General features: G+C 36.8%; 1 protein-coding gene across 6 annotated transcripts in view; it reads left to right on the top strand.

Moving 5' to 3' along the window:
* SATB1 (SATB homeobox 1) overlaps positions 1 to 13,834 on the top strand; it is a 92,989-nt gene that overhangs the window by 34,217 nt on the left and 44,938 nt on the right. For all 6 annotated transcript variants that reach the window (XM_068674334.1, XM_068674330.1, XM_068674333.1 and 3 more), the window contains one exon: positions 12,415 to 12,526. In XM_068674334.1, coding sequence (XP_068530435.1) covers positions 12,415 to 12,526 — 112 coding nt within the window. The remainder of the gene's footprint in view (positions 1 to 12,414; positions 12,527 to 13,834) is intronic.

The raw sequence follows: 13,834 nt of genomic DNA, 5'->3' as shown, positions 1-13,834 counted from the left end.
TGCATGGGGCTGCTGGAGCCTGTGTTTCAGCTCCTCTGCAAGACCCAGTTGCAAGACTCGGTGTGGTGCTGGAAGCCCCTGAGCACTCAAGGTGAACCTTAGAGGTACACTGTATTTAAGGTGATCTCAGGATACTCAACTCTTGTGTGTAACCTTAAAAATATTTTATCTTCTATCTGATACCCTTCATGTGCTACTGGTTGACCTCACTAGTGTTGTATTTCTTTTGAGGACAGTGAGTTCAAAATTCAAATCGCTTAATCTTTTGATCATTGATTTATGTTCTTTAGATGCATATAAACACTCTCAATGTTAGAGTTATATCAGTCTCAAACTGTTTTCTCTGGGCAGTAGCTACTATAGGAGAAAAGACGTAGATTTTTTTTTTCCTGCTTCTTCATTAGGTAAAATTATGAGGATGTCCCTTTGCACACCAATTATGGGGCCTGGACTTACTCTGTAGGGAGGGAGACAGGAAGGAAAGGGAGCATACCTTGTTTCTCAAATAAGTGCAGTTCATGGCTTCAGAAGACTCTGTACGTGTCAACAAATCCATAAGTATCTGTCTGTGCTGTCATGAGGTTGCGTGCTTCTGAAAAAGAGAAGTCCAATAGTGGGATGGTGCTAGTGTTGATTTCTTCTTTTTTGTTTTTTCTTTTTTTTTTTTTCTTTCTTTCTTTCCCCCCTCCCTCCCCTTAATTCAGCTGTATGGAGGAATAAGTAGTTGTTTTCTGCGAAGTTTTCATGTGAACAAAGTACAAAATTCATGTTTTTTTCGGGGAATAACATTTTTGTGACTGTCCTCCCCACTTCGTGTGTTAACCGCTTTGTATTGTGTCTCAGCAGTTTTGAGAACTGTGTCATGTGAGGGATTATCTGCATCATATGACCTTTCAGTTTTAGGGAAGTGACAGAATAAAAAAGGAACAAAACACATTTTCTTATGATGCATTTTTCTTCTAAAATGTGTATATGTTGTAGAACTGAACCCTACTCAGCTTCTGTTTTCACTGCCTCAGTGGTCCTGAGAATGGTATATAGAATAACTTGCATTTTAAATACTTGTTATAATGTTCTTCTTTTTTATTTTTTTTTCCATATATATAAAAACATGTTTGTTGTTGTTTTTACCCTTTTTACAGCTAGCTGGTAAAGAGTCAACCAAGTAATGCAGTGCTACAAAATTTTGTATTCATTCATTCATACTTCTTCATGCAGTTATGGCTGAGTGTTAACCCTGTTTTTTTTTTCTGTAACTTTATTAGAGGGTTAACAAGCCACTCCTCCACTGTTCTTTAAAGCAAGATTGCAAATAAGTCTTTTTCTTCTTCTTATTGGCAAATTGTTGGCTGCAGAGTACTGCACAAGTATAAACAACATGAGAGATCCTTTAACATAACATGAGAGAGCCTTTAGTCGCTTTGCTCCCTAGCTTTGGAGCTCATTGCCAATTGAAGTAAGGAAAGCTCTGGCTGTTGGGACTTTTAAATCTAGACTTAAAAGTTATTTGTTCTGTTTAGCATTTTTAAAATGATTCTATTAGGAATTGTATGTGCTTCAGTTTTAATTTTAACTCATAATGATTGTAAAGCACCCTGGGATGCTTGTATGAAGGGCGCTACAGAAATCCAAGATTGTATTGTACTGTGTTGTAATGTATTGTATTATTACATGGTGCTGGAGTTGGACCACGGACAATTCATATAGAAAGCATTTGAATACTTAGCTAAAGATAAGGAGAGTATGCATTGGGGGGGGTGGGGTACTGTCTCTTCTTGCTTCTTTTCCCCCTTTTCTCTGTCAGTTATTTTATTAAACTAAATTAACATGGCAGCTATTCCCTAAGAAATGCCAGTATAATTTACTGCTGCAAAGGGGCTCAAAATGTAAACCAGATGATAAACTAAAAATAAAAAAGTCCACATTAAGATTTAATTGCACTTCCCTTTCTATATTACGTTCTTATGTAAAATACATTACAAAACAGTACTTTCTTTATCACTTCCTTCACTTTTAACTGAATTTCATTAACAATAAAGAAATATATTGTCTCTGTTTCGGTAATGTCACTTGACAGTTAATCCCTTAACTTGATGTACACGTCTTTAAGATTTTTTTTTATTATTTATTTTTTTTAAAAAGAACATGATAGCGCTGACTGGAGCCAAGTATTGCACAACCATGTGATTTGCAAGTTTCCCAGCTCGCAGCTTTGCCAGTGCAGGTCAATTCACACCTGCCACACTTATGCCATTCTGGTCCTCATGTTGCTTTTCCTCAGTGATTGTCAGAGGTAGGGAGAGTCGTGCATGCGGCTCGTTCCTTCCTCCCCCCCTCTCCGCTCCAAATGTGTGGTAAACCTTGTGCATTGGAAGTGTCTGCTCAGGAATTAAATGGAGTTTAATTTCTGTCCATTAGGAAACTGCTATCCACATCGCCAATTAAGCCTTCTATTTAAAGGGCAAGTAGATACGTACGTCTATGTCTTAATCACTGCTGCAATGGGTTTGCGGAGACCTTCCCTGACTGGTTCAGTTATTACTAGCAGTGGTGGGAGGCATGGATATCAGTGTGGTTATAAAAACCTACCCGAAAGCTGAGCAAATTCTGTAGGTGCTGTAGCAGTGCTGTCAGCAGATTTAAAGCCGAGGTACATCTGCATCAGGGTAAATGGTGATGTAGGCATAAAGATTGGTCTGGAGAAAATTACTTGAATTTGTAATAATCTTTTACCAGACAAGAATGAAAGGCCCCACTCATTGAGAGGTGGTGCCAAGAGATGAGCACTTCTTACCTTGTCAGACCAGACTCATGCAGTTCTTGGCTCTAATCACAACATAGAAGAGCTATGTTTCTCAAAAAGACCCTGAGCAAAACCTCAAAGCTTGCTCCCTTCCCTCCTCCCCCCCTTTATTTTTTTTTTTTTTTAATTAATAATTGCGTTCTTTATTTATTTCCAAGAGACACAGTAGGAAAACCTAAGGCAAGGGTGAGCTTTGTCTCCCTTACCGTGGACATTTCTTTAAGAACAACACAAACAGTATCAGATTCCTCTGGTGCCTTGCAGCAGCTATCAGAGGACAGGTTTTTCAGGACATCAACAGCCTCAGACCTGCCTCATTACAAGACATGGAATAAACGAGTCAAAAAGAAAAAGTTCTGTTCCCCAGGGGTGGGAGCACATGAAAGACTTGACTCTCTTCATATATGCATGTCTCTTACATCTCTCTCTCTCTTTTTTTTTTCTTTTTTTTTTTTTTTTAAAGAACTAAGATTTCCTACACTGAGTTGCAGTTGTTTCATAAGCTTGTGAAGAACAATTACCTAAATTACCTGTGTGCTGGGTGAGGGGGAAACTGTCCTAAAGCATAACCTATTCCTGGCTTTGCCACCTTTTCAAAGGATTTGTTAAGTTTTAGCAAAATGTCATGGAGAAGGATGGATTTTGTGATGATAAAAAAACAGATATGTGAAGGACATCAGTGTCTATATCCTTTCTAGAGATGAAGAAGAGAGTTCATCTCTTTGAAATTTACCTAGCATCTGTATTTAAGTCAGTATATCTAAATTCTCCCAGAATTGTGGGATTTTGTATGTATTACAATACAATCTCCCTAAAATATGCTTGCCAGCTAATATGTCCCCAAGCCTTTAAAGCTGTGTGCACTGTTCTACACATCTTGTAAGGAGTAGCTTTGTGTGCAAAACCTTATCTAGCTACATTTTAATCTGAGTGGTAACTAAGATAATTTTTGAACGGGTCAACCTCAAAGTGCACATGCCTATTCCACATAGAAACTAGCTAGAACATTTGTCTTCCAAGATCGTTGAGTTTTGTATCTTTTTACAAACTCTTCTGAACATCTAGACTTTTCACAAACTCTTAACAATGAAAGGCAGCAATGCAGAAGAAACTAGTATCTTGTCTAACACAGCTGCTTAAAATGTCACGTGCATATAATTTTATTTAGCAGAAGTAAAGAATCCTTAGCAAATTTCATTCTATAACTCCTTTTTCTCCTGATAATTTTTTACATATTTTCCACGGACAAAGAAGCTTGTTCATGTGCTTTTTTTTGTAGGGTAAATATCCTCATAGAATTGGGGTCTATATGATTAAGAATAATCAGAAGTACAGGTGGCTTATAAAGAGGTATGAGGCCTGAAACAATAAATCTGACACTTATCCTTTGTTTAAATGGTTAGGCAGGGGATGTTACATTTGTCACTAGAGGGGTATTTAAACAAGCAATCAGAGACATAAGAGATGCACTGACTAGGAGCTGAAATCAATGAAGTTCAAACTAAGAGCTAGTCATACTTTTTTTTTTTTTTTTTTTTATATATAAAGTACTTAGCAAGTGAAACAGGTTACCATGGGATAAGTTGAAAGATCCAGTACAAGAAGTCTTCAGATCAATATTGGATGTTTGCTCTAGCTCAGCCACAGGTAACTTGGCTGAACTCAGAAATTGCTAGATGAACTTCTAGGGTCTGTTTTTATGTAGAGTCCAAATAGATGCTAAAAATTGTCCCTTTTGGCTTTAAAAATCTACAAAATCTTGTGTAGGAAAAGGAAAAGAGATCAAAGAAAAGGCTTATCCTAAACACCAAAAGAAATTCAGCAAGACAACTGTTAGTGCTACTGAGTCTGATGACTTCTTGTCTGGACATTGTGCCTTAGGGCTCAACTTCATGCCAGACATCTGATGCTTTGCCTAGCAGAACAGTGGAATCCGAGAAGAGACTTGCTGAAAATTATGTCCTATTTCCCAGCAAGGAAATCTTCTTTAACATGGTGGGTAATGCTAAACAATTTTTACAAAAAACATTGTAGGAAACAACCATTGCATTTGGTTGAAGGTAGAGAAATTGCCCACACCTGTATCAAGAGAATGTGTATGTTTCATTTTTATGGATTTTTTTTTGTGTGCCCATTTGATGTGTTAATAGATCTAAAATGTTATCTGTCATAAAAAGCATTTGCATTAGGATAGCATTTTGAAACATTTGTATTAGGATTGTCATTTCCAGGTAGGAAACAAGTCAGAAGCTTTCTGACCTCACTGGAACAGAATTGTTGGAAGTAAAAGCAATCCACTTAAGAGGGAGACTGAAGGTATATCTCGCTCCAGTTTTCTACTAGATCAGTCTGTGTGATCTCCAAAACCCCACCTACCCCAACCTTCATTCTTGTACAAGAAATGCTGGTTGGCCTTGACCACAGTGCACTCTGCCACTGCCTAGTATAAGAGCAGCAGCCTGGAGAGGGAGATGGTTGGGGCAGAGGACTCTGTCTTCATGTTACAGGACTGGGGAGGAGGGATGGAGCTTCCCTGGAGAAGCTCAGCTCTGGTCCCAAGGTTGGAGCACAGCTTCTGGGTTTAGTTCGTCTATCAGAAACTTGCCTTACCTGTGCAGCTCTCTGGTTTCAGAGCTTTTCCAGCAAAGGCATTGTGGAATCAAAATCTTAAGTTGTAATAAAACACCCCCAAAACTAAAGGACCATTTTCATTCAGTGAAGTAAACTGCGAATTAACTTACTAAATTTTGATTATTTAGCATTTTATATTTTATCCAGATTGAGTTTGGGAAAGGCTTAGCCAGAAATATTTTTGCTACTAAGTACTAAGTACCTATGATTTACAAACAGAGAGCAATAAAGATCAGGATGATTATAAAGATTCATGTAGTGCGTCTGACAGTGAAGACAAAAATGTCCTATGTCTCCTATCTTTCAAAGGTTGGTGTTGTGATGACTTTTTTTTTTTTTTTCAAGTCTAGGCCACTATGCCGTACAGATTGTAAAGCATTTAGAAAGTACTTCAGATCTGAATTAACATTTCTCTCCTATTTTTCTTGCTCTTTAAACTTTTAACCTTTGTAGTATCCTGGAAATCAGCTTTTTGTTTGAGCTTTATTTATATCCGTCAGTGGGATATACTCAGAAAGTACTGGGAGGATGCTGTTTGATCGTGCAGCAACTGGGAATTTACATTACCAAACTGTGAAGAGCAAGGATCAGTTTCTTCAGATGATTAATCCTCATTTCTGATTTTCAGGTCTTTTTGTGTAGGGTTATATATGACTTATTGAGGTTCCTTTTGTTTTATAATCTTCCCTTGTTATGTTCAATGTAGCTCAATGATTGCATTAATACGTACATTTAGAATTCTTAGAGATGACATAAGGTAGAAAAGGAGGAGAAGATAATTTAGGCTATGCAAGGACAGGAGAAAGGACAAAATAAGTGCTTGTGTATTGGAAGAAATACTTCTGTCGTCATTTGAAATCGGCCTTTAGGCAGTTTTAACTTATATGACCAGCATTTGCCGTGCAGATCCTTAGTTCTTCTGACCCTGGCAGAAGTATAGAGGTCAGATAGCCAACCAAGTGCAGTGCCAAAGGCACAAACAAAAGTTTTTTTTCTTCTCTGTCCATCTGTGTTTTTTTTTTTTTCCTTATTCTACATGTTTATAGGGCATGCATCAACAAAATCTATTGTGTTGCTTGTTATAGTTCAAGGTAAAAATAAAATAAAATAAATATTTTTTCATATGCAATTTCATGATTCTTTGTCAAAAAAAAAAAAAAAAGCTAGTGGCTGGGTATATCAGAGCTATAGGTCTGGTTTTACTTGAAGTGGCAAGTGATAGTTCTCAGCTATACCGAAGCACTAGGAGCAATGTTTTGCCCTGGTTGGGTTTTTGCTGTGTGTGGGCTGGCATAGGCTCAGTCAAGCTAAAATCTTTGATTTGGGGTAATCTTGTCTTATCCATTTGGGGGTTTGAATGTTCATTCCTATCTGGAAAATGTTAACATAGAGTCTTCTGAGAAAGAAACTCCTAAGGGTTCAGCTTGCATTAATACTGATGTTTTCCACTTCTATGCAAACAAAAGCCAGTGATAGCGGCTAGGATGGGGGAAACAAAGTTCCTCTGTCCTTTAAGAAAAGATCTCTCCTCCCACCCATATCTTGAAGTTCTGTCCAGCTCTGCAACTTTATCACTATTCAAATTAGATCTAGGAACAAAGGCTCATGGCATTTCTCTTTTTTCTTCCTTTTTTTTTTTTTTTTTTTTTTTTGTTTTCTTTTTTAAAGGAGTGCTAGGGTTGCAGAATCGGGATGTTCTGCCCTGCTGGTCTAAAGTGGAGGATTTATGGAAGAGAAAATAGAATAGAGCCTTAAAAGTTTGGCTTTAAAAAATGGAGCCACTAGTTTGACAGATTGTTCAGTAAATGTTCATTTTATTGAGAATTATAAAAAAGGTGCTTAACGCCTCTCTGCCATTAATATAATACATTAAAAGGTTACTGTCAAGATTAGTGTTTCAGCTCTGAAAATTGACTGTAAGGTTTATGGGCAGCACTGTTCATATTCTGCTTGGAAGACAAGGTACCTTCTACTTATCACTTGACAAAACCATTATGATGTTACAAGGCTTTATGCTGAAAAACTTGATAAATAGTAAAACATAAATAAAATCTCATTTGAAAAGCAGGAGAACAGCTCCTGCCTGTCTTATAGCCAGATTTAGCAGATGCGGGTTTGAATGCAAAACAGTTGTGAAAATAGCCAGTGTCAAACTCGTGCAAAATTAAACTTGTGGGGTGTTCTGTTTTCAGTGGCTGTTATTGTTGAAGTGCTCCATTTCAAAAGCATGCATTCCTTCCTACAGGAAAAAAAAAAAAAAATCAGATTCCTTAGTTGAAATTAATTAGCATTCAGAAACCAGATAGCATGTTTTTGGGTATTCATGAGATCTCTGTTTGAAAAAATGTTTTTAACTTGTAGAAATGTGTTGCAACACACAGATGGGAAGAAAAAGAAAAAAAAATCTCTTTAGCAAGCACTGTGTGTAAAAGGAATATTACATTTTGCACGCTCCTGATTACCCTGTGTAAACAGTTTTTGACATCTGTCTTTATAGTTTTCGAGGAGAGGAAGACTTTGTTAAAAGAACCATTTTTATACAGCAGTCACCATTTCAGTCTTGCTTTACCTGTATTATGAAAGCAGATGGTCTGCATGTCTTTTGAATATTTATAACTATCAAAAACAATCTCTTGCTATTCACCCTTAGGCTTATGAGATGTCAGGACTGTTCTGGTTGAAAAAAAATCATCTTGGGTGTTTACAGAAAGAGGATTACATTAAGCTGAAATGACTATACATTTTCCAGTTTAATATTTGTCCATCAGCTGTTTAATCGTATTTAGATAATTGTGTAAATAAGTTGTTGCAGCCCTTGCCCCTTCCACTGAGCAGGCTTGAAGCTTTAAACACCGATGAATGAGTTGCAGAAACGCTTGGATTTTTTTTTTCCCTCCTCATAGTTAAACATCCTGGAAGGCCTAAATAAGTTTGGGTTACAATGCTGCTTTTGAGGGGAATGCTTCATTTGCACAGGAATCCCCAATATCTAATTCAGCCGTGTTGTTTTAGGAAGCTGCTGTGCCTGTTCCTATCTGCTAAGTCAGTTACCACGTATTTGTTTTGTGTAAATACTGCAGCCCAACTATCCCTTCATGAGGCATGAAAACAACCTCATTCTGCCCATATAAAAATAATTTTAAGGTTATTTAGGGGGAAGTTTTGGGACTGTGGGGGTTAAAAGCTTTTTTGACTGGAAGCTGAGCAATCACTGATAACAGATTTTGCTGTGGTTGGTTGATTTGGCAGAAAAGCATGAACAGTTTTGGTTTAGATGATTGAATTAACCTGATTAACATTGTTTTTGTTGTTTTGCAAAAAGGACAACAGTATACTTTTAGCAATGATTGAACAATGCTTCACCTGGTCTGAGAGCAGTACTAGGGGAAATGACTCACAAATGCTTCCCTGGTAGCACCTGTGCTGGTGGCTGAAGCAACTGGCCAGCATGAAAGGCATGGGTCCTTGCCTTGGCTTGCAGGACACACCTCGCATTAGTTTCTGACACAACACAAAAAGTGTCTGATACTGCTGTTTTATCAGTTTTTACTTGATGGGTGTATGAAAGCAATTCTGGCTGAGATTTAAGGTCTTTCCCCAGAGAGTTCCCCAACTTATTTGAGAAATTACGGTGCCTAGTTTTCAATTCTCTGATATTTAATATCCCCGAGAGAATGGGATTTGGTTCAAGCTACGTGGAATGAACCTCAGCTGAACTTCACAGTGAATTCTACCCCTACCTCCACACAGTTGTTGGATGCCTAATTATAATTAACTTATTTGGCTAAAAAAAGAGCACTTGGGCTGCAGCAGATGGTATCATTCCAGAATAGTGGGATTTCTGTGAAGGTGGCACCATTTCAGACTAGATCTTCTGATTCTCAGAGCAGGACTGTAAGCGCCGTGTCTGGGGGGAGCGATGGAGGGAGGCGAGAGAGGGAAATTTGTGATCTTGAAGTCTTGCAACTTGCTTTCAAGGGTAAACTTCTAGGAGATGTGTTAAGCCTGTGGATCTGTGACCAGTTTTTGCATTCTATCAATTTTCTTGGCGACGTGTGAAAAAGTAATGAAATTATGAGTGATAAATGTGATGCATTTGAATACGCCTGATATTTGTGTGATGCATTTATATTCGTCATCCTTGTACATGGAAAGTATCTTCCTCTGTGGCTCAGAGATAAGCAATACCTATGTACAGTAGTACCAGAGTATGCTTCAAATACAATCATTCCCACTTTGATTACTGATAAGCCTAAAGCCAGACATTGGGAGTTCCTCACATGTAGTGACCAGGGAAATAAGAAAAACTTGTTAAACAATGTACCTCTAGTCTGGAGTGTAAATCTCTGAAGACCATTAACTTGGAGGGTTTTGTATTCAGTTTTAGTCCCTAAGCATAGTGGGCATTTGTATAGATAGACTATCACTAAAACGTGTAAGAATTACACAGCAACAAGAATTCTATAGGAATTTCTATAGCAAAGTGCATCTCTCTGCACTGATGTGACTGAAGATTTGATGACAAGATAATATATAAGGAATAGAAACAATGAAATGCAATGTTGTCAAGTTATTTTCTGAGTTAACAAGGTAGTAATATTTTATCTGGCTTGTAAAATTTTGCCTTCAGTGAATTAGTAAATAAATCATTGATTCTTCCTGATGAGGATTTTTAGTGTATGTAATATCGCTTGAAAGTTTGCATGAGTGTTCTCAAAGAAAAAGCAGGATAATTTTCATTTTAAAATGTGTAGGTAATGTCTGATATTTTTTATCTACTTTGAAGATTTAGAATAAAATCCCGCTATTTAGGCATCAGAGTAGCAGATTCACATTGTGTCAAAGAAGCTGAAATTCCTAGCACTGTTACTTAAACAGACTAGTCCCCTATTTGGTTGTAAAACAAATTAATTGCATTATATTTGTTTCTGAAGAAGCAGGGGATATCACAAACTGCCATGTCATTGGCATATCTTTGTAAAATGACATGGAGGGGTGGAATATGAAATCTTAGATAATCATATTCATTGGTAATAGGTAATTTATTACAATTATTATCCATCTACATGTTTTCGTGCTTAATAAAGTTACTTGGGCAGGAGAAGACATCTGAGATAGACAAAATAAAATAAAGGAAAAACACCATGAAGTCTAAACGCCATCCACAAAATACATGCAGATATGGGAAAGTGGCCTATTAAAGTTGCAGTTCCCCATTTTGCACATGCAGATCTGCAAGTTTTGCATATACAGTAACTATACATTCATATAATTTGTCAGTTCGGGTCTACAGAAGCTTTTTTTAATCACACAATTTATATCGTGTGCCCATGTTTTAAGTGGTTTAATCTGTAAAAGAGCTTAAACAATAATTTTATAAGTTGTAGACGTTAATGATACTGCTATTATGTTAGAAATTGAAATTGGGTTCAGCTGAACTTGGTTCAGGTCATTCAGGCTAAAGTTGCAGTAGTCTATTAAGATTTCAATCTCCTTTTATATCACTTGCAAAATGCTTATAGTTAATTTCAGAAGTGCCAGATTAATATCAAGGAATGGTGAGAATTTTGGTGATTCAGAGAAACACTAAAATAGCTACCTGATGGGTAAAGGGTATCTACATTTGGCATAAGTAGTACCGCCTCACTCCAGCAATTTTGAGACTCTACAAATAGCGTGTTACTGAGTAATGTTAGAAAACAAATGGTTATAATGAACTTCACTAAGATCAATAATCAAGGTCCTTTGAATCAGAAGCTGAACTAGCCTTATAAGAAAAGACTTAGAGTAATATTTATTGTATTTTTACTCCAAACTGTTTCTTCTAGTGGTTATTGCAATTTTTTTTAACAAAGAGTTCATGCTGTACATTGATTTTATGACAGCACAAATATAGCTAAATGTTACATGCTGAATAGCAAAGAAACAAAATAATCAAAGCTTTGTCTTTTTGAATGTCATTGTTTTCTCAATATGTTGGATGATTCCTCTAGTTAAGCTAAAAGAATCTACTTTCCTCATAGAAATCTAAAGGGTGGCAAAGTTCGGTCTATTGGAATAACATTTGCTAATTTTGTTATTAATGTATCGTAAACCAAATATAATTTCCATGTTGGAACAGCACCTCATTTTGAAAGGCTTGGTTTTAATTGATTTTTTTAAAAAGAATGTACTGGAACTGAAAGTTTTAGGCATTGTAAATTCTACTGTTTTAAAATTGGTTAAAACTGAGCAGAAGGTAAATTTCTCACTGTAGCTATTTGATATCTCGAGAACCTTTGAGGAAAAAAAAATCTCTATCATCCTTTAGTCTATTTTATAGCTAATATTCACTTACAGAATTAGACATGACAATGAGAGTTTCATACGCCTCTTTCTGTGAATCACTTAAAATGCCCTCTTAAGGAAAAGCAAGTCTGGGTTTGATTTAGGTAGTTACGTGTGTATTTTATCCTTCCAGAAATCATTTTGTTTTACCCTACCAATAACACATTCAGATAAACTTTGGTCCTGTGATTTTCCAGCTTCTGCTCTGTATGTAAGTGGCACAAAGAGAATGGACATGGATTCCTTGGGCATCATTACATACCTGGACTCAGTGTAGCAATTGTATGCCTGTAAACTTGTGTTGGTACGTGAAGGGTCAATCAAATTTAAAAGCAGAAATAGCACAAACAAAAGGCACTTTCATGATTAGCATTTTCCATCCAGAGCCCATCCCATGGCCTGATGTTTCTTGGTCGATAACTTTGTTCTTCCCGTAGTACATCTGCTTTTTTTGCTCTCATTTATAATAAACCTTGGTTTGGTTTTATGCTCAATTAATGAGTTTTTTAAAAGGCTTTGGACAACAGGATCAAAATGCAATATGATTCTCAAACTCTAAAAATATAATGGTTTCAACAATTGAAATAATTTGTGCTTTGACTTGTACTGCTCTATATTACAGATTATTTTTTTCTTCTCCCCTTTTCACGCAGAGTATGATTTCTTCCATTGTGAACAGCACTTACTATGCAAATGTCTCAGCAGCAAAATGTCAGGAATTTGGAAGGTGGTATAAACATTTCAAGAAGGCAAAAGATATGATGGGTAAGCAAAAAAAAATTAAAAAAAAAAAATGCCATGATGGTAGATACATAACATACCATTATGTGTCAAGTTGAGGTCTGTCACAGTCATATAAGAAGCCAGGCCCCTTCATGATAAGTTTAGGATGCTTTTGATGAGTAGATGTAGAAAGTACATATATAGTGAAAGAATTCATTTAAATAAATATTTGCTATTGAAACAGCCAAACTGACTTGGTTTGCCAGAGATGTAAAGCTGTCATTCTGTAAATCTAGAGATCTTCTACAGCCCAGAATAATTGTTTAAAAAACTTGTTCCTGGAACTGTGATGGACTGGTTTCTTTAATGTATGTATTTTTTTCTTGCTCTGGCTAATGTATATTTAAAGAAAAAGGCTTCTATAACTATCACTGCATTCCAAGAAGAATGCTATAATTTCATGAATTCATATATTTCTCTAACTTTGGGACCCTGATTTTGATTCATATTAGCAAATAGTTGTTATGACAATTGTTTGCTTGTTGTAGTAATCATGAGTAAAGTAGTGGAGAGAAAAATATATCATTGGGACATATTAATTCTATAATACCTTTTATCTTTCTATGATGTCCCTTTTTAAAACTATTTATTAAACCTATTAACATAATTGTGAACATTTTATGTCAGAAAACTTCTACATAGTTTTCAGCAGAATGAAGAAATGGTGCCTCAGTTTGGACCAAATTTTGAGCCTGACTTACCTGTTAGTATTTGGAGAAAAATCATTCATCTACCAAAACAGGTTCCTTGCCTTTTATAGCTTAAGGCTGTAATGAAGACGATGAATCACTTTTGTGATAATTGTTTGAATTACTGTTCCAAATGAACGGCCCACTTGGGTTGATCTCTACTTTCCGCTGGTGGAAATAGGCAGTTTCTCTCCTTCATCTACTTTGTACCTTGTGTGCAACATTGAACTGCTCTAAGGGTTTATAGCCTTCTGAGGACCTGCATGACTGCACTTGGTTTGAGGTGGTCCATGTCAGCAGTGCCTGCATGGGGGCTGACTATCCCACAGCACCTCCTTCCAGCCCCATTGTAGCGGCATTCCTGCTGTGGGGCCCATGCATGGGGTAACCCCTGCAGAATTCTCCTTATGTGACCTTCCAAGACAGTTTCATCATCTGTTCATTTGGGGACACAGGAAACGTGTGCATATATTCATGCTTAGGACAATAGGGGAGGGCAGGCTGTGGGTGGGAGTCCAGGTGTTGATTTCTTCTTCCAGTTATTTTTGTGGAGAAAAGGGTGTTTTGTACTGAATACCTGTTAGTGAAGATCATAGCCACT

The sequence above is a fragment of the Anas acuta genome, chromosome 2 (assembly GCF_963932015.1).
Source record: "Anas acuta chromosome 2, bAnaAcu1.1, whole genome shotgun sequence".
NCBI classification, from domain to species: Eukaryota; Metazoa; Chordata; class Aves; order Anseriformes; family Anatidae; genus Anas; species Anas acuta.
This window is presented reverse-complemented; position numbering and strand designations above follow the sequence as displayed.